The sequence below is a fragment of the Meles meles genome, chromosome 11, assembly GCF_922984935.1.
Source record: "Meles meles chromosome 11, mMelMel3.1 paternal haplotype, whole genome shotgun sequence".
NCBI classification, from domain to species: domain Eukaryota; kingdom Metazoa; phylum Chordata; class Mammalia; order Carnivora; family Mustelidae; genus Meles; species Meles meles.
In genome coordinates, this window is record NC_060076.1 from 44,031,717 (window position 1) to 44,051,652 (window position 19,936).

Genomic DNA, 19,936 nt, shown 5'->3' on the forward strand with positions numbered 1-19,936 from the left:
AACAGCTGATATATAGAAAAACACAAAAAAATCCGTTTTTACATAAGCTTTCCTTGATATATCTATAATTATTCATACTTATAACTAGCCCCAAATTTTAATAAAGAAAATAGTTGCTAATTACTTACTTCATCTGAAAATGAGTGTTTTCCTTAAAATGTTGTATTAATCTTGACTAAATAATTTATTCACATTATAAATATTCTAAGAAATCTTCCCTTCTCTTGTCTAATATAGAATCAGTGTATAATTTACTTTTTTATATTCTTAAGGCATTTCTATGGCTCTTTCAAAAAATAAAACTTATAGTTACAATAACTTTACTATTAGCACAAAACAACCAATTAACTTTGAGATAATTTTTGGTACTTGCTGAGATTTAAAGAAATCTTGGGATATTGTTAAATCAGAGTTGGCAATTACTACTTTATGGCATGCTTCTATGAAGGTAACAATTCACATCGGACCAATAAAACTTCAGATTCTACCAAAATGATTATTAATAAAGGAAACCAGTAACAGATAATATAATAATAAATTTTTAGAAATTTATCTATATTATAGATACAACGCAATTAAGTGAAGATCCACTTAGAAAGTTAAGATTAAAAAGTAAATGAGCAGCTGCAAAGGCTTATAAAGTTACAGTCAGGAACAGAACCAAGTAGCAAGATCTGAGGTGAAGGCTGATAAATAATGAGAGGGAAGTATTATGAAAAGCTAAAAATAAAAGGGCAAAAGATACTAAGGATGAATACAGTGAAGCAGTTAAAAGAGAACATTCGACACTCAATTAGTAAGTGGTCTCTATACAAACAATAATATAAGTACTAGCTTATCCATCCGTAGAACAAAAATACTCATACACACACAAATGTACAAAACCTTTTTAAAATCTTCTACCCATCCCTAAACTATGCTAGATATTTATTAATTCTTCAAGGCAAATACTTTGAATGTCCACACTTCTGCACTTATTATCAGCCATTGTATCTTCCCAAAATGAAATCTCTGATTTTGTATACATGAACAGATATCTGAGAATATTTTCGTATCAGTAAGGTTACTTACTGTCCATATTTTCCTCTCGTTTTTTTAGTTCCTTGTACTTCTGATTCATTTCGCCTACAAGAGATACAAAATATAACATCAATTTCAAAAACTCCAGACACAGTGCCCTAAATGTAAAATATTTCTTAGGTTTTCTATATACCAGTAGTTACTGAATATTCAAATTTTTTAATTCGGTGAAAATTTTTTAATTAACATAGAATCTTTTAAAACAATTATATATGTATATTTAATAATTCAGAAAAAACAATCTCCTGACTGAAAAGGACTTAAAGTCTTCCCAATGGTTCTCTATGTCAGTCCTAACTTGGGACATACTCAACCTGCACATGAACACTACTGGTAGTGGGAAACATAAGCACCCCTAAATGTTCATTCCATCTTTGAATAACTCACAAGGGCAGGCAAAATAGCTAAGTAACCTCCCTCACAGACCTTAAAGTCTATAAAGACTGAACAAGCAATTAGAATGGCCTAAGTGCTACCGAATGAGAAAGGGTGCCATAAAAGCAGAGCAAACACAATTTATCTAGTTAAGGAATTTCCAGAAATTTTCTCTAAAGAAGTAATATTTAAGCTGCATTATAAAGAATAAATGAATAGGAGTTACCTGGTTGAAACAGAGAAGAGGTTCAAAGTCAAAGCAATTCAAGTAGAGAAACCCAAAAGTGAGGATGAATATGGTAGCACAACAAAGTGAAAGAGTGGTATGGCTGAGTCAGAGAATGTGAAGTGAACAAGTGGCACAAAGAGGAGGCAAATGATAAGAGACCTTATAAGACACATAAAAGTTTGCACTTCCATCTAAGGAAAATGGTAAAACTACCAAAGAACTTAAAGCAGGGGAATAAAACGATCAATTTGCATTTCTGAAAAATATTTCTGGCTGAGTGAATAAAAGGCAAGTAATATTGGAGGTAATATGATCTGTTAGGAGGTTGTCACAGTAAGGTAGGTAAAAGATGAAGGTTTCCTGGAGTACAGCAGTGGCAAGCAGGATGGAAATTATATTTTCAATCCAGTCATTTAAGAACCAGAGTAAATAGATTTTGTGTAACTCAGAGGTTTCTGGCTTTGGCAACTGAAGACATGGTGGTATTATTAAGTGAAAAGAGAAGCAAGTTTAGGAATAAATTGCTTACAACAGGTTTGGACATGTTGCCTTTAATATATGTGGAAGACGTGTTTAAAAGGGCAAAAACCCAAGATCCTGACAAATGAATGAAACTGGACACTTTAGCAGCATAAAGGAGCCATTAACAGAGGTGGATCATGATAATTTTACAACAAAAGGATTTTCAGTGCAACAAAAACTGAGTTTTGGAAGGACACTACTACTTCCCTAGACTAGTGAGACAGCTGCAGCCCTGTGTTCTCAGGGTCCAGGTAGAGAAAGCAGAATAAATTTGTGCTTGCACAAATCTGTAATTTATCCAAATCAGTCAATTTTTAGCATTCTGGGAAAAATTAAGATGATGCCCAGTAAGGATGGAGAGAATAATAGAGTTGAGATTCCTAAGGCAGTTCCTGATAAGAAAATGGCATTTAGAAGAGCTTTAAGGGTTAAAAAAATAAGAACAAAAACAAAAACAGGAGAACCAAAAGTTACAGGGCAGAGGTTAAAATGCAATGGTCAGCCCATGTTCTGTATAAACTCCTATGCAGTTTTTTAAACACTGGCTAGAGTAAAGTTAGGAAGGTTAAGGGAAGATAGGGTAGAGATTCAAACGACATGGAGACATGGACTTTATTACTAATAATAAATTTGTATATGATTAAGTTTTTTTAAAAATAGATTATAGACATATTAAAACTATGTCACTGTTCACTCACTTTATGGCAATGGTTTTTGAGAGGGAAACAAAGAATTAGAGCTGGATTACCCTCCATAGGAGGGTAATATGCATGGAAATGTTATACAACATATGTGAAGTAGCAGAAAAGCTAGTTTCTACTGAACCTGCCATATCCTAGGTTTCTTTCTTTCTTTCTTCTTCTTTTTTTTTAATATCCTAGGTTTCTAAGAAAGTCATGGTTGTCTGAGAAGGCCCACTCTTCAGAGATTGCTTAGGCATTAAGGGATTAGGAGCAAGGCCTGCATCGCAGGCTTTAGAAAAATTTACCTACCATCTTATCTTTTTTCTTATAAACTTAAAAAATCTTCTATACATGCTTTTTAAAGTTCCTCGTCTTGCTATCAGACGTCAAGACACTGTAATGAGGTTCTCATTCTGCAATCCCAAAGCAATTTCTCTCAATAAGATTATATGACTCCTTACTTACCAAATCCAAGAAGGCAATTCCCAGTTCTTACTTCAGTCTGCAATATCTGACACTATTGATACATTCTTCTTTCTTTTCAGTTTTTTTTTTTCTTATGTTTTTCTGTCTTTGGGGCGAGAACTTCTTTCGTTTTTCTTACCCTCGGATCATTCTTTAGGTCTTCTCTTCATAGCTTTCCCTTTCTTTAACATTTAAATTCTGGCTTCTGCTTCTACTTGACTTCTAGTACTACCCTACATCCAAGAAAACTCCACTCATTCTTGTGGTTTAAAAACTCTCAAATTGACCTTTTCCCTGATTTTCTGATTATTTTATCCAACTGCTTACTAGATACATTCATGTGGGTATCTTTCAGGATATCCTAATAGTATATTCATAATTAAACTCATCAGTCTTCCCTCTCAAAGTCTGCACCCCTCCGCATTCCCTATTATGTTTGGAAGTCCTTGGCCACACACTTATCATCCAAGTCAGAAACCTTCTTCTCTTCTCAAATCCATGTTCTTAACTGTCATCAAACGGAGCTAGAGGACATATGTGGTCAGTGTCTCCAGTTACACAGCTGGCCAGCTGGATTAGACATGACAGAGATCCCATATATCTTTGTAGATTCCCAAGTTTCATAAAACCTCTTCCCATATCACTGCTACTAAGAAGAAAGGAGATAAGGCAACTAGTGAACTCCTCTATTTTGTGATTTCTCAGTTGGAGGATTCCTAACTGAGCTGCCCATGAGAAGCAATGTACAGATAGGGACAATCCTAAGACAGAGTAAAATAAAGGAGTTATTACCAAGTCTAAGACTAATAACATCCTACTATCATAGGAGAGGAAGCTAATCAGTATGTCACACTGGAGGTACAAAAGCAGGCAAGCAAAAGTGTCCAAAGTAGTAAGAGTAAAGAGACCAAAGGAGAAGGAAAAGGGCACTTTGACAAATAAGGGTTATTTTAGGGCTGTCCTCAAATTCTTAACATTTGATGTAATTATAGTTCTACATTTATTTATTTATTCCAAATTTACTGAATGCCTACTACATGCCAGATACTGTAGCAGGTGCTGGGGACATTAAAATGAGCAAGATAGTTATAACTCGGGGCGCCTGGGTGGCTCAGTGAGTTAAAGCCTCTGCCTTCAGCTCAGGTCATGATCCCAGGATCCTGGAATTGAGCTCCACATCGGGCTCTCTGCTCAGCGGGGAGCCTGCTTCCCCCACCATCTCTGCCTGCCTTTCTGCCTACTTGTGATCTCTGTCCAATAAACAAATAAAATCTTTTAAAAAAAGATAGTTATAACTCTATCCTAGAAGGGCTTACAAATTATTAGATGTACAAAACCAAAAGCTACAATGGAACATAAGTGTTCTAAATGAAGTATGTATGAAGTCCTATAATAAGCAGATAGATGAAAGACTTCAGAAGGTTCTTATGTAGAAAATACTGTAACAGCAAGGCACTCTAACAGGTAACGAAGGAATTACAGAGATGAAGAAGACCTTTGCCTTCAAGACATTTATACTACAAGTACCCCAAATTAAGAAATGGGTATGGACTATTACAAAAGACTTGGAATACTGTACAGAGGATATCATTGTTTTCTGATGCTCTCTGCGATAGAAAGCTAGTGGAGTAAGGGAGATATGTTCTTGCACTCCCATGGGGCTAAGTAGCACCACAGCCTCCTCTGTCCTCACAGTCAGCTCATCTGACTCTTACTTCTCCCCTCTGTTTTTCAGAGTCCATAGTCTCTCATGGTTCATCTCCCCTTCCAGTTTCCCTCAGCTCCCTCTCCTCTCCATCTCCCCATGTCCTCTATGTTATTTGTTATGCTCCACAAATAAGTGAGACCATATGATACTTGACTCTCTCTGCTTGACTTATTTCGCTCAGCATAATTTCTTCCAGTCCCGTCCATGTTGCTACAAAAGTTGGGTATTCATCCTTTCTGATGGAGGCATAATACTCCATTGTGTATATGTACCACATCTTCCTTATCCATTCATCCGATGAAGGGCATCTTGGTTCCTTCCACAGTTTGGCGACCGTAGCCATTGCTGCAATAAACATTGGGGTACAGATGGCCCTTCTTTTCACTACATCTGTATCTTTGGGGTAAATACCCAGCAGTGCAATTGCAGGGTCATAGGGAAGCTCTATTCTTAATTTCTTCAAGAATCTCCACACTGTTCTCCAAAGTGGCTGCACTAACTTGCATTCCCACCAACAGTGTAAGAGGGTTCCCCTTTCTCCACATCCTCTCCAATACACGTTGTTTCCTGTCTTGCTAATTTTGGCCATTCTAACTGGTGTCAGGTGGTATCTCAATGTGTTTTTTTTTTTTTTCATTTTATTTATTTTTTCAGTGTAACAGTATTCATTCTTTTTGCACAACACCCAGTGCTCCATGCAAAACGTGCCCTCCCCATTACCCACCACCTGTTCCCCCAACCTCCCACCCCTGACCCTTCAAAACCCTCAGGTTGCCATTTGAATCTCCCTGATGGCTAGTGATGATGAACATTTTTTCATGTGTCTGATAGCCATTTGTATGTCTTCGTTGGAGAAGTGTCTGTTCCTATCTTCTGCCCATTTTTAGATATGATTATCTGTTTTGTGTGTGTTGAGTTTGAGAAGTTCCTTGATTCTAGCCTTACAGAGCGTTCTTGAATTTTATATTCTGAGAAGAAGTTCTGCCACTTGAGAAGGTCTGAGTACCATTTTTCTCCCACCTTCTATCTTGATTAATATATAACAAGCTCTTTTGCCCTCAAGCCCCCCAAATCGACCAGTCTACTGATTTTGGAGGTGAAAGAGCAGCAAAAAGAAAATAAAATCAGAGAAGTGGGCCAAGAATAAAACCCCATAAGGACCTCTGCATGTCCAAATTCCTTCCTCTCTAGCACTTGGGGTCCTTCTGAGGCAAGCTAAGTCTCCCCAGGGCCTTTGAGTGTTGAATACCTTAGAATGTTCCTTATGTAGCATGGTTTTTTTAGTCTCTGCCATTCTGCTCAATCTACTCTTAGTGAGTTCCAGTTCTCCTTTATCCCTTTTGAAGTATAATGCCAAGGGCTGCCTGGGTGGCTCAGTCAGTTAAGCATCCAACTCTTGATTTTGGCTCAGGTCATTATCTCAGGGTCATGAGACTGGGCTCTGTGCTGGCCATGGAGTCTTTTAAGATTCTCTTCCTCCCTCTGCCCTCTCCCCCTACTGGAGAAAGAGAAAGAGAAAGAAAGAAAGAAAGAAAGAAAGAAAGAAAAGGAAGGAAGAAAGGGAGGTGGAGGGAGAGAGGGATGGAGGAAGAGAGATAAGGGAAAGAAAGAGGAAAGAGAAAGGGAAAGGGAAAGGAAGAAAGAATGCTAAGAAATTAAGGATTCAAAACTATCACTTCCCACAGTCTATATATTCATCTGTTAATGCAATCTAGAATTTCAGCTCTTTTGGAGGCTATATCACATTAATTTATACTGAGTTGTTGTTTAAATCTCTGCTAACATTTTCACCTATTTCAGTAAGCCAGGATACTTTCTCCTCCTCTTTCTTACTTCGATTTTAATTAGTTTAGGGTTCCTATTATATTCCATCTTTTTATATTGTTTATCTCTCCCACCTACTTTTTACCTGTCATTAGAGCAGTAAGTAATAAACTAGCATATCAAATACTACCAAACTGCTATGTTAAAATGAGTCCATATAAGTTTAATGTTTTATTTTTTTTAAGATTACTTATTTACTTGTCAGACAGAGAGACTGTGCATACATGCAGGGGGAGCAGCAGGCAGAGGGGAAGAAAGCTCCCTGCTAAGCAAGAAGCCAGATATAGGATTCAATCTCAGGACCCTGGGATCATGACCTGAGCTGAAGGCAGACACTTAACTGACTGAGCCACCCAGGTGTCCCTAAGTACAATGTTTTAAACTAACTTTTGGCTTTAGGCTTCTTCCAACTTATCAACCATACATTCTCTGCAAAATGTTTTAAATTTTGGCAGGCGAGTTTCTTTACAGCTATGCAGACCAAGTCTGATAATTCTATTTCTACACACTAGAGGCACTTTAAAAATATATAATAAAAATTCTCTAAATATGCAAAAGTTAAATTATTACTAAAAGCCTCACCATATAAACAAAAGGAAAAGGACCATGAAGACATTTGTTTTGGAGCAACTGGTGGCTCAGTTGGTTAAGGAACTGCTTTCGGTTCAGGTCATGCTCCCAGGGTCCTGGGATCGAGTCCCCATTGGGCTCTTTGCTCAGCAGGGAGCCTACTTCTCCCACTCCCTCTACCTGCTACTTTACCTGCTTGTGCTCTCTCTGTCAAATAAATAAATAGGGGCGCCTGGGTGGCTCAGTGGGCTAAAGCCTCTGCCTTCGGCTCAGGGTGCTCTCTCTGTCAAATAAATAAATAGGGGCGCCTAGGTGGCTCAGTGGGCTAAAGCCTCTGCCTTTGGCTCAGGTCATGATCCCAGGGTCCTGGGATTGAGCCCAGCATTGGGCTCTCTGCTCAGCGGGGAGCCTGCTTCCCCCTCCCCCTACCTGCCTCTCTGCCTACTTGTGATCTCTGTCTGCCAAACAAATAAATAAAATCTTTAATAAATAAATAAATAAAAATTACATATATTTTAATAAAACATTTGTTTTAACAGAGTAATGTCAATAAAACTGGATGATAAAATAAATATTCTTTGGAATGTACTAAATACAACATAACTTCTTGATTATTTCCTAAAGCAGTGGTTATCAACTTCGCATGTATCAGAATCATCAGGAGGGGTTGCTGAAACACAAATTGCTAAACCCTATCCCTAGCATTTCACACTCAGTAGGTCTGAAGTGGAGCCACAGAATTTGTTACAGATGGTGCTTATGCACTTGATCTGGAAATAATACTATCATTCTAATGAAAAATACAAAATGTAGTTTAACAAATCTTCAAACTGAACAATAAGCAATGATTCCTTCTTCATTGAATGTATATTGAATCTCTATAGAATGCAATGTGTAAATGCCATTTGACATCTCAGATGCCAGAATATAAATCACTTGGAAACTGAATCAATTAACTTAAATATCCTGGGGAAAATACTTTTCAAAATGTTTTGTGATAATACCCAGGAAAGTTATTCAAGTTTCAGTTTATAAATTAAAACCATTAATAACAGCTAATAACTAACACTATATGCACTATTATAATGGTATGCTAACACATACCATAACACAGTCTCTCTCTCACACCTCTTTCATCTAATCTGCACAGTGACCCTAAGTAGTAGAAAGAAGGTACTGTTATCTCCATTTCAAAAATGAAAAAACTAGTGGCACTGCAGTGGCTCAGTCAGTTGAGCAGCTGGCTCTTATTTTGGCTCAGGTCATCATCTCAGGGTCGTGAGTTTGAGCCCCAAGTCTGGCTCTGCACTAAGCATGGAGACTGCTTGAGATTCTTTCTCTCCCTCTCCCTCTGCCCCTCCCCTACTCACACATGTGTGTTCTTGCTCTCTAATAAATAGTCTTTAAAAAATAAGAATAAATAAAAATGAATTAACTAAAAAATAGAAAATAAAAATGAGGAAACTAAGGTATCTAAAAAAGTCAAATAGTATTCCAAAATCAGCCAGTAAAATAGCACAGCTCAGATCTGAATCCAGACATTCTGGTTGCAGACCTGTACTTTTAAATAAAACTATCCCGTCTCTATAAATTCCCTATTACCTGACATACGCAGAGAATGAAAGTTTCTAAACCAGGCCATAGAACCCTGACTACGACTATAGACAAACCAAAGAAGAATTTCTATATTTTTATTACCTTCAAAGAAGCATATAAATTATAGAGTAAATTGCAATGACTTTATACAGAGTTTAGGACAGTAATACAATTATTCTATAGCACTTCACATATATTTCTATCATGATACATATTTATCACATTGTAGCAGTTAGATTTTTAGATGTCTGATATGCTATACCAATAATAACATATTTGGTTTTACAATCTTATCCATCTTTGGAAAGATACTGTACTCTAAAAATGAAGGAATAATTTGTAGTGAGCAATAATGCCCCCAAATCCTTCTTGAGAGAGAAGTGTTTAAAAATAAAAGATTTTTTTTTTAATAATGTGACTACTTTCTCAACTGTATTGGTTAAGCTTGGTCTGTGTAAGTCGACATACAGAAAATTAGCCCCACCTTGTGGATCATAGTAGTACTACAAATGCAGGCCTTAAGGAACAGTGAACAGTCAAAATGTATATTCTCCGATCTCTACCTTTGAAACCAGTAACATTATATGTTAATTGAATTTAAATTTTAAAAAGTGTGTATTCTCTTGACTGAAAAAACTAATAAATTTATAAATAACTGGTGAGGAAGAACTTTCACATACTGCTGTTGGTTGTATAAAATGGCACAACTTTTTCTGGAAGAAATTTGCAAAAATAATAAAAATTAAATAAGTAACATTCTATTCATAATTTCATTTCTAGAAATTTACCTATAGAAATATTCAAGTTGAAAAACATGTATGCAATAAAGTTGTTTACTGCACCAATATTCTTGGTAGTGAAAAATTAGAAACCATGTAAATGTCAATGTGGATACAGTGAATATACTATTTAATCATAACACTAACAAAGATGATGATGGCAGCTAACAGTTGTTGGGAGTAATAAATACGTGCCAGGCACCATTCTTGGTCTGGCTTTAAAACCCTGATACTGACCACTATGCTATACTTCCTAGAATGAAGTATATACATCCTCATATGGAAGAAGGTACATTAAATATGGAGTTAAATGAAAGATTCAACCTCAGAGGAATTATAGACTACTCCATCTTAAAATACATATGCTTATATATGTACAGAAGAAATCTGAAAGTCTATAAAGACATCAAATTATAAATAATTTGAAAGGATGGGATGACTCTAAACACTGGGATGACCATGAGGAGAAAGGAGATGAATTTTTACTTTATACACTTTTGTTAGCTTGAAATTTTCAAATTAAGTACATACCAATTTTTATATCAAAAGCATGAATTTTAAAAAATAAATTAACTAGTCTCTAAAATAACTAGTTCAAGGAAAAAGATTTTTAAAAACAGGAAGGGATAACCTCCTACCTGGTAAGGTTAATTACACAGCTAATGAAAGCATGAGAATGGTTAAAGTCACACACAAACACACACACACCACCTATAAAATAAAGCATATTCAGGTGATTAAAACTCTAGAAATTCTGAATAAGTTAGGTTTATGAAATTGATAATTTCTTAAGAGATGGCAAACTGAATATGCACAATTAATTCTAATCCTCACCAAACTCAAAACTATAGTAAAAAGAATTTTTAAAGGTAAAATTATCAGGAAAAATGAAAATTAAAAAAGAAAATAACAGAAATAAAAATTCAAAAGCTGTAAGTATATGGACAAGTAGCAACTAATTGAGCAGACTAGAGAAAGCCTAAACATAAGCCAGCACAGGGTAAAGCTGAGAACCAAGCCAGTTTCAAAAGGTTTTAGAATTTTGCATAGAAGACCGATCACTTATTTTGTGTTCCTACTCCATGAAAGGTTTTGTCATGTTTTAAAACAGTAACACTCTTCTATTTAATGTAATATAGTGAAGAATAAATAAAGGATCTGATATAAGTGGATGAAGAAACAACACCTACTTTGAGGACAACAATCACAAAAACAAATTACTTAGCTATATGTCACAAATAAACCTTGAGGTAAAAGGATCCTTATTTAAAGGATATCCTGTGTTATAATACAGGCTACTATTATTTTTTTTTCTTTACCCAGGAACAATAGTGCTTTTTCCATTACTTATTCTTCCTCATTCAGAGCAGTATTTTTTCAAGTTTTTATTTAAATTCCAGTGAGCATACACTGTAATATTAGTTTCAGGTATACAATTTGGTGATCCATCACTTATATACAACACCCATTGCTCATCTGAACAAGTCAACTCCTCAATACCCATCACCCATTTGACACATTCCTCACACCCCACCTTCCCTCCAGGAACCCTCCATTTATTCTCTATAGTTAAGACTCTGTTTTCTGGTTTGGTTCTCTCCCCTCGCCCCTGCCTCCATGTTCATCTGTTTTATTTCTTAAATTCTGTATGAGTGAAATCATATAATGTTTGTCTTTTTTTTTCTTTAAAGATTTTATTTTTTTGACAGAGAGAGATCACAAGTAGGCAGAGAGGCAGGCAGAGAAAGAGGGGGATGCAAGCTCTCCGCTGAGCAGAGAGCCCAATGCAGGGCTCAATCCCAGGACCCTGAGATCATGACCTGAGCCAAAGGCAAAGACTCAACCCACTGAACCACTCAGGCGCCCCAATGTTTGTCTTTTTCTGAGGGACTTATTTCACTTAGCATAATACTCTCTAGCTTCCTCCACGTCATTACAAATTAATAAATTTCATCCATTTTTGTGGCTGAGTAATATTCCATTATGTATAAATACACCACATCATCTTTATCCATTCATCAACTGATGGACATTTGTGCTCTTTCCATAATTTGGCTACTGTTGATAATGCTGCTCTAAACATTGGGATTCATGTGCCCATTCGAATCAATGTTTTGGTATCCTTTGGGTAAATACCTAGTAGGGCAATTGCTGCATCATAGGATAGTTCTATTTTTAACTTTCTGAGTAACCTCCATATTATTTTCCAGAGTAGCTGCACCAGTCTGCATTCCTATCAATTCCTTTCTCTGCATCCTTGCCAATCTCGTTTCCTGTGTTGTTAATTTCAGCCATTCTGACAGGTATGAGGTGGTATCTCATGTTAGTTTTAATATGTATTTCCCTGATGATGAGTGATGTTGAGAATCTTTTCATGTGTTTGTTAGCCAGCTTTATATCTTCTTTGGAAAAATGTCTATTCATTTCTTCTGTCCATATCTTAACTGGATTACTTATTTTTAGGGTTGTTGAGTTGATTAAGTTCTTTACAGACTTTGGATACTAACCTTTTATCAGATATGTCATTTGGAAATATCTTCTCCCATTCTGAAAGCTGCCTTTTAGTTTTGTTGATTCTTTCCTTCACTGTGCAGAAGCTTTTTATCTTGTGAAGTCCCAATAGTTCATTTTTGCTTTTGTTTCCCTTGCCTCAGGAGACATATCTAGTAAGAAGTTACTACAGCCAGTGTCCAAGAGGATACTGCCTGTGTTTCCCTCTAGGATTTTGATGGTTTCCTGTCTCACATTTAAGTCTTTCATCTATTTTGAATTTACTTTTGTGTAGGGTGTAGGAAAGCAGTCCAGTTTCATTCTTCTGCATATTCCTGTCCAGTTTCCCAACACCATTCGAAGAGACTGACTTTTTTCCCATTGGATAGTCTTTCTTGCTTTGTTGAAGATTAGTTGAACCATATAGTTATGGGTCCATTTCTGGGTTCTCTGTTTTGTTCCACTGATGTATCTGTCTGTTTTTCTGCCAGTACCATACTGTCTTGATCACTACAACTTTGTAATATTACTTGAAGTCCAGAACTGTGATGCTTCCAGCTTTGCCTTTCTTTTTCAAGACTGCTTTGGCTATTCAGGGTCTTTTCTGGTTCCATACAAGTTTTCGGATTGTTTATTCTAGCTTTGTGAAAAACGCAGGTGGTATTTTGAGAGGGAGTGCATTATAAGTGTAGATAGCTTTGGTAGTATAGACCTTTTAACAATATTTGTTCTTCCAATCCATGAGCATGGAATGTTCCTTCATTTCTTTGTGTCATCTTCAATTTCTTTCCTATGTGTGTTATAGTTTTCAGAGTACAGATTTCCTACCTCTTTGGTTAGGTTTATTCCTAGGTATCATGGTTTTTGGTGCAATTGTAAATGGGAGCGATGCCTTGGTTTATCCCTTCTGCTGCTTCATTACTGTGTATAGAAAGGCAACGGATTTCTGTACGGTGATTTTGCATCTTGTTACTTTACTGAATTCATGTATCAGGTATAGCAATTTTTTTAGTGGAGACTTTTGGGGTTTTCTTGGTCGTTTTTTTAAGATCTTATTTTTTTAAGTAAACAGGGGATCAAACTCACAACCCCCAAATCAAAAGACCTATGTTCTTCCGACTGAGCCAGACAGGCCCTCCTTTTGGGTTTCCTGTATAGAGTATCATGTCATCTTCCTTGCCAGTTTGGATGCTTTTATTTTCTGATTGTTGAGGCTAGGACTTCTAGCATTATGTTAAATAACAATGGTGAGAGTGGACATCCCTGTCTTGTTCCTGACTGTAGAGGAAAAGCTCTCAGTTTTCCCCCATTGAGGGCGGTATTAGCTGTTGGTCTTATATGGCTTTTAGGATGTCAAAGTATGTTCCCTCTATCTCTACTTTGTTGAGATTTTTATTAAGAATGGATGCTGTACTTTGTCAAATGCTTTTTCTGCATCTACTGAGAGGATCATATGGTTCTTTTCTTTTATTAATGCGGTGTATCATGTTGATTGATTTGCAAATATTGAACCACCCTTGCAACCCAGGAATAAATCCCACTTGATCATGGTGAATGATTCTTTTAATGTACTGCTGGACATGATTTGCTAGTATTTTGTTGAGAATTTTTGCATCCACATTCATCAGGGGTATTGGCCTATAGTTCTTTTTAGTGGAGTTTTTGTCTTGTTTTGAAATCAGGGTAATTCTGGCCTCATAGAATGAGTCTGAAAGTTTTCATTCCATTTCTATTTTTTGGAACAGTTTGAGAAGAATGGGTAGAACTCCCCTGGGAATCCATCTGGTTCTGGACTTTTGTTTTGTTGGGAGATTTTTGATTACTGCTTCAATTTCTTTGCTAATTACGGGTCTCCTCAAGTTTTCTATTCCTTCCTGTTTCAGATTTGGTAATTTTTATGCTTCTAGGAATTTACCCATTTCTTCCAGATTACCCAAATTGTTAGCATATAATTTTTTATAATGTTCTCTTACAATTGTTTGCCTTTCTGTGGTGATGGTTATTTCTCCTCTCTCATTTGTGATTTTATTTATTTGGGTCCTTTCTCTCTTCTTTTTGGTAAGAGTGACTAGGGGATTTTCAATTTGATTACTTCCTTCAAAGAACCAGCTCCTGGTTTCATTGATCTGTTCTACTGGTTTCTTTGTTTCTACTTTAAAAAAAAAATTATTTATTTATTTGAGAGAGAGAGAGTACAGAGGGAGAGTGAGAGGGAGGAGCAGGCTCCCCACTAGGCAGGGAGCCCAATGTAGGGCTTGATCCCAGGACCCTGGGATCATGACCTGATCTGAAGGCAGATGCTTAATTGGCTGAGCCACCCTGGTGCCTCCTGGTTTTTTTGTTTCTGTATTATTTATTTCTGCTCTAATCTTTATAATTTCCCCCTTCTGCTGGCTTTAAGAAGAAGCAATATTTTAAAAGGCAACAATTAAGAAAATATTTAATGGCTGACATTTAGCTGAGAAAAGAGAACTCTGGATGGGTTCTGCCTTTTCTGAAAAATAGTACAGCATCAGCCAATAATGTTCTGCTTTAGCAATGATGTAGTTTATACTCATATTCTGGCCATTTTAGTAACTTTCAATAGAAATACTTCTCATTGCTTCTAACATAAATAATAATTATTATTTATAGAACAGTATATGTATTTCAATCTTAATCATTTTAGAACCCATATAAAAAAATTACTTCATCCATCAATAAGGTAAAACCACTATCTGGGTGAAGCCTAGCAAATATTTAAGATGACAAAATTAAATCCTTCAGCAGTTTGAAAAGAGTAATGCTATCTTATTATATTGAAATTTGTGCAAGGAAATTTATTACTTTTTTCAGTCACTTAAAGACAAAGTAAAGATTTTAGATCTAAGAAGCCTATCTAGAATTGGTCAAAAGTCCACGTGTATTATGAGGATAACTTAGCATCTGCACAATGAAGATTTTCATAGAACAGTCAAATAACTATTCATTAAATTTACTTAGTTTAGCTTTAATAAATCGTTACTCAATGTAACTTTTGGCAAATTATAACTTTAGAGACTTGCCAAAATGAATACATACAATGCACTTAAGGAAGATATTGGACTACACAGGCACCATTAATACCTAGAAGAGAATAAAACTGTATGTAGCCCCATATCCAAGGATGCCTCTGAATTTAAAATGAATTACACAATACTGAAAGATGAAGCAACTACTAATAAAGTGAGACATATATAAATCATTCAGAATTTATAAGTTATCTTTTTTTTTTAAAGATTTTATTTATTTATTTGACAGAGAGAAATCACAAGAGAGGCAGGCAGAGAGAGAGGAAGGGAAGCAGGCTCTCCGCTGAGCAGAGATCCCGATGCGGGACTCGATCCCAGGATCCTGAGATCATGACCTGAGCTGAAGGCAGCGGCTTAACCCACTGAGCCACCCAGGCGCCCAGAATTTATAAGTTATCTTAACCAGAACTGCTACAAGGCAAAAGGTAGTCTTAGGTGGATCATACAAAGCTACCATAAATAGCAGAAGCTAAGATAGCATCTACAAAATTAGTAAAATAGGCCAGAAAGAATAAAGCCTGAGGCAGGAAGAAGTATGAATTGGAAAGTCAAAATAACTTGATTATCCTCCATATCTTAAGGACTGGATGATCTACAGTCTTGTGTCCAGGAACTGCTGAGAACTCACCACTTTAATGGAAATTATTAATCCAAGGTAGAAATCCTCTAGAAAATAACAAAACCTTTGCTAACCAATCCAGCTATCTCTGGAGAAGAGATATGAACATCCTAAGAACTAGAGGGCACAAAGAAGTGATAGAGCCCAACTTTCATCTTTTGTTCATTCTCCAAATCTTTCCCCGCTAAAGTATAGCACTGTTTCGTTCATTCCTCAAACATTTATTGAGTGCTTATTTTCTTAGACCCTGTGTTGATGAAAGAGGTTACCAGAATGAATAAGACACAGTCCAGATCCTTTGAGGATGTATAGCCTCAGAGGTAGACAAACATCCAAGTAGGTGCTGGTAATATCGTGTAGTCAATATAGTGATATATGCAGTGTGCTCTGATAATGGAGTAATTCACTCCCTTAAGCTCAGCCCAGAATAGGTCAGGGAGGGAAGTTAGGGTTATTATGGTGGATTAAAGGATACCTGAAGTAGATTTTAAAAGATGAGAAGTTACAAAATAAATAATAGGGGAAAGAACATTCAAGACAAAGGAATAAATAGTGGGAGCAAAGGATTAAGCATGACACAGTTTGATTTATCATAAAGGGGGTGAGGTGTGGAGTACCACAAGATTATTATTATTAGACTGTAAGGATAAAGATGATGAGGAGTAGGAGAGGATGGACAACATACAGATTAGACTGCAGAGGGACTATAATGCCATGCAAAGATTCTTAAACTTTATCTCATAGGTCATGGGGAGCCACTGTTAAGCAGGAGAATGACACAGAATCAATTTTACATTAAGTTACTCTAGCAACATAGTGGTAGATGAATCTGAGAGGGGACAAGATTGGAGGTGGACAACCAGTTGGAAATCTACTGAAATAGGTCAGGTAAGAAATAATGAAGTCCTGAACTAATACATAACCTTCTAACAAAATCCCCTGTGCTTTTATATCCATAATTCAGGATGTTCACATTATAGCAGAAGAATTTATAAAAAATGAATGTGTTGAGATATATATATATATGTATTTTAATATGTACTATTATAGATTTTTCCACATTAATCAAAAAGGACAAAGAAGGTTAGAAATCAAAAAGGAAAACAATCTAAAATTCAAAACATTCTACTTATCTTAGAACTTGCAGTTAATAATAAATCATTGTGCTTAAATCGAGTTACTTTACTGGAAACACAAACTGAATGTTGTTAAAAATTTAAATTGAGGAAGAGGAAAATTGTTTAGAAAGTTTCCTATAAAGTGTCTAAAATCAAGACAATCCTACTAGCTATGGGAATTTGAGCAACTTTTCTGAGCTTCAACAAATATGAAAGGACTTATAAGACTTCAAAAAGTTCTTGCAAAGATCACATAGTGCCCAGTAGAGGTACATAATTAATCAATAGTAGCTAACGCTATTATTCATACATTAAGAAAAAATGTAAATAAAACTAATACACTACATTTAAAACTGAAGTAAAAAATTTATTTAGGAATTGAACACCCCTTTTCCCTGCTATGAGTGTTTCTTTAGCCATAATAGATATATACAAAAATGCATACTCTTTACAATTATCATATGTAACTCATAAGAATATATAGTCAATTCTTGCTAATCCAAGAGCACATAAATACCAGTTTGCATTTAATCTGTGATTAAGGTGTCACGAGAAACCCACCTTTCTCATCCTTATTACAAAGAAGCTGGTAAGGAAACAGCAACACCCAATCTCTTCCCCCGCAACCGCACATACACTATAACTCCCAAACAGCCACCAAAAGCATTTCCACTTAGCTCAGACCCCAAGCTCCCACAAGTGTTCTAGTCCCTTTGGCTCTTCAATCCCACAGCTGGGGAAAGTTGGAAAAGGGTCAGAATTATCAGTGCTTGCTACCTCATTACTGAGACCCCCTAAAGAATTCATTCTTTCTGTTTATGACATGATCCTCTCTCCCATCTCAATTCTTACCCCAACTGATTGATAGTTGACATATTAAGGAGGTATAAATTAGAAATCTGTAATAACTTTCAACTGTTTTAGTTCATTTTTTAACAAATTGATTTGCAAAACAAAAACAAAAATTCTTGTCACCATTTTAAGTTATTTCAAGTTTTTAGTCTGTTTAAATTAACAATAATTATAATATTTACTATTATAGTATAGTTAAGCATTTTAGTAGTTAAAGTTAGGGAACTCATTAAGAATTAAATAATCCCAGGGAAATAGACCCTGAGACCCAAGTTAATACTAAGTCAATATTGCTACATATCTGTTATTATACATTATAAAAATTCCAGAAAAACTACCTTGGTGTTCTTCTAAATCCATGTCCAGTTGTCTAATTTCTTCACTGAACTGATTTATTTTTTCTTTTATATCTGTTAACCTGTTGAAAATATTATTTAATAAATTTATGACACATAATTTAGAAATTCAACAGAAACATTTAATGATGACATTAGGAAATCTTTTCTAAGTTGCAAAAATAGTATCTGTATATAATATGCCCTATTCTGAAGACAATATATAAATTTAGAGAGAAAAGTCTTTTCTAGATCTTTCTTTAGGATTCATATTTAGATTATAAGTATATTCTGATCATGTTAGGTTGCCTGATTTCAAACGCAAACCTTTCCCCAACCTTCTTTTGAGCTTAATTTGTGGTATTAAAGTGAAAAATCTTTAGCAACCTTCTTTTTTGTTGGTTTGTACAAACTGAACTAAATTGGCAAATTAGTCTCAAAAATTAGAAAATAAGAGAAAATTTACCATTGATTGAAGATTTTGAACAAACAGCATTTGTACCTGTTACAAAACTACAGTAATTAACATAGTGTTGTACTGAAATAAAGGAAGATATATATATAGCAATGAAATAAGAAATGAGACCCTTTATCTATATACAACTGATTTTTGACAAAGGTGTCAAAATAATTAAGCAGGGAAAGAATATTAACTAATATTTGTTGAAAAAATATTTCAACAAATGTTGCTGAGACAACTGGATAAGCAAAAAGAAAAGAAAAAAACTGAACTCCTACCTCACACCACATACAAAAGTTTACTTAAAATGGATCATAGCTCTAAACGTAAGGGCAAGACTACAAAATTCTAAGAATAAATCACAGGCATAAATCTTCCTGATTTTGGATTAGGAAATGTTTCCTTAGATAGGTCACCCAAACCATAAGCAACAAAAGAAAAAATAAACCAGACATTATCAAAATTTAAAACTTCTGTGCTTCAAAAGACATGACTAAGAAAATAAGAAGAACCCAGAAATGGGAGAGAAACTTTGCAAATCATTTATCTGATAAGAGACTTGTCTCTTAAATTCTTAATCTCAGGAAACAAACTGAAGGCTGCTGGAGCGGCAGAGGAGAGATAGGGTGACTGGGTTATGGACACTGGGGAGGGTATGTGTTATTGTGAGTGCTGTGAGTTAATATAATACTGATGATTCACAGACCTGTACCCCTGAAACAAATACACTATATGAGACTTGTCTCTGGAATATATAAGGATTTCTCACAATAATAAAAAGATAAATAACCTAATTAAAAATTGGGCAAAGGAAGGACACCTGGGTGGGTCAGTCAGTTAAGGTCATCAGATTGAGCCCCAAATTGACTCCCTGCTCAGCACAAAGACTGTTTAAAATTCTTTCTCTCCCTCTCCATCTTCCCCTACTCACACATGCACTTGCCTTCTCTCTCTCTCTCTCTAAAATAAATAAATAAATCAGGGAGGAGTTAAGATGGCAGAGGAGTAGGGGACCCTAAGTTCATCTGGTCCCTAGAATTCAGCTAGATGGTTATCAATCAGTCTGAACACCTATGAAATCAACTGGAGATCTGAGAAAAGAAATGCTGCAATTCTACAAACAGAAAAGTGACCACTTTTTGGGAGGTAGGAGATATGGAGACATGAATCCAGGGCGATAC

The 19,936-nt window shown here is 35.7% G+C and overlaps 1 protein-coding gene across 4 annotated transcripts in view; it reads right to left on the reverse strand.

Moving 5' to 3' along the window:
• The window catches only part of IFT74 (intraflagellar transport 74), an 88,655-nt gene that overhangs the window by 18,822 nt on the left and 49,897 nt on the right, over positions 1-19,936 (reverse strand). For all 4 annotated transcript variants that reach the window (XM_046022071.1, XM_046022069.1, XM_046022072.1 and 1 more), the window contains 2 exons: positions 18,299-18,378; positions 1,072-1,125 (listed from right to left, as the gene is read on the reverse strand). In XM_046022071.1, the coding sequence (XP_045878027.1) occupies positions 1,072-1,125; positions 18,299-18,378 (134 nt within the window). The remainder of the gene's footprint in view (positions 1-1,071; positions 1,126-18,298; positions 18,379-19,936) is intronic.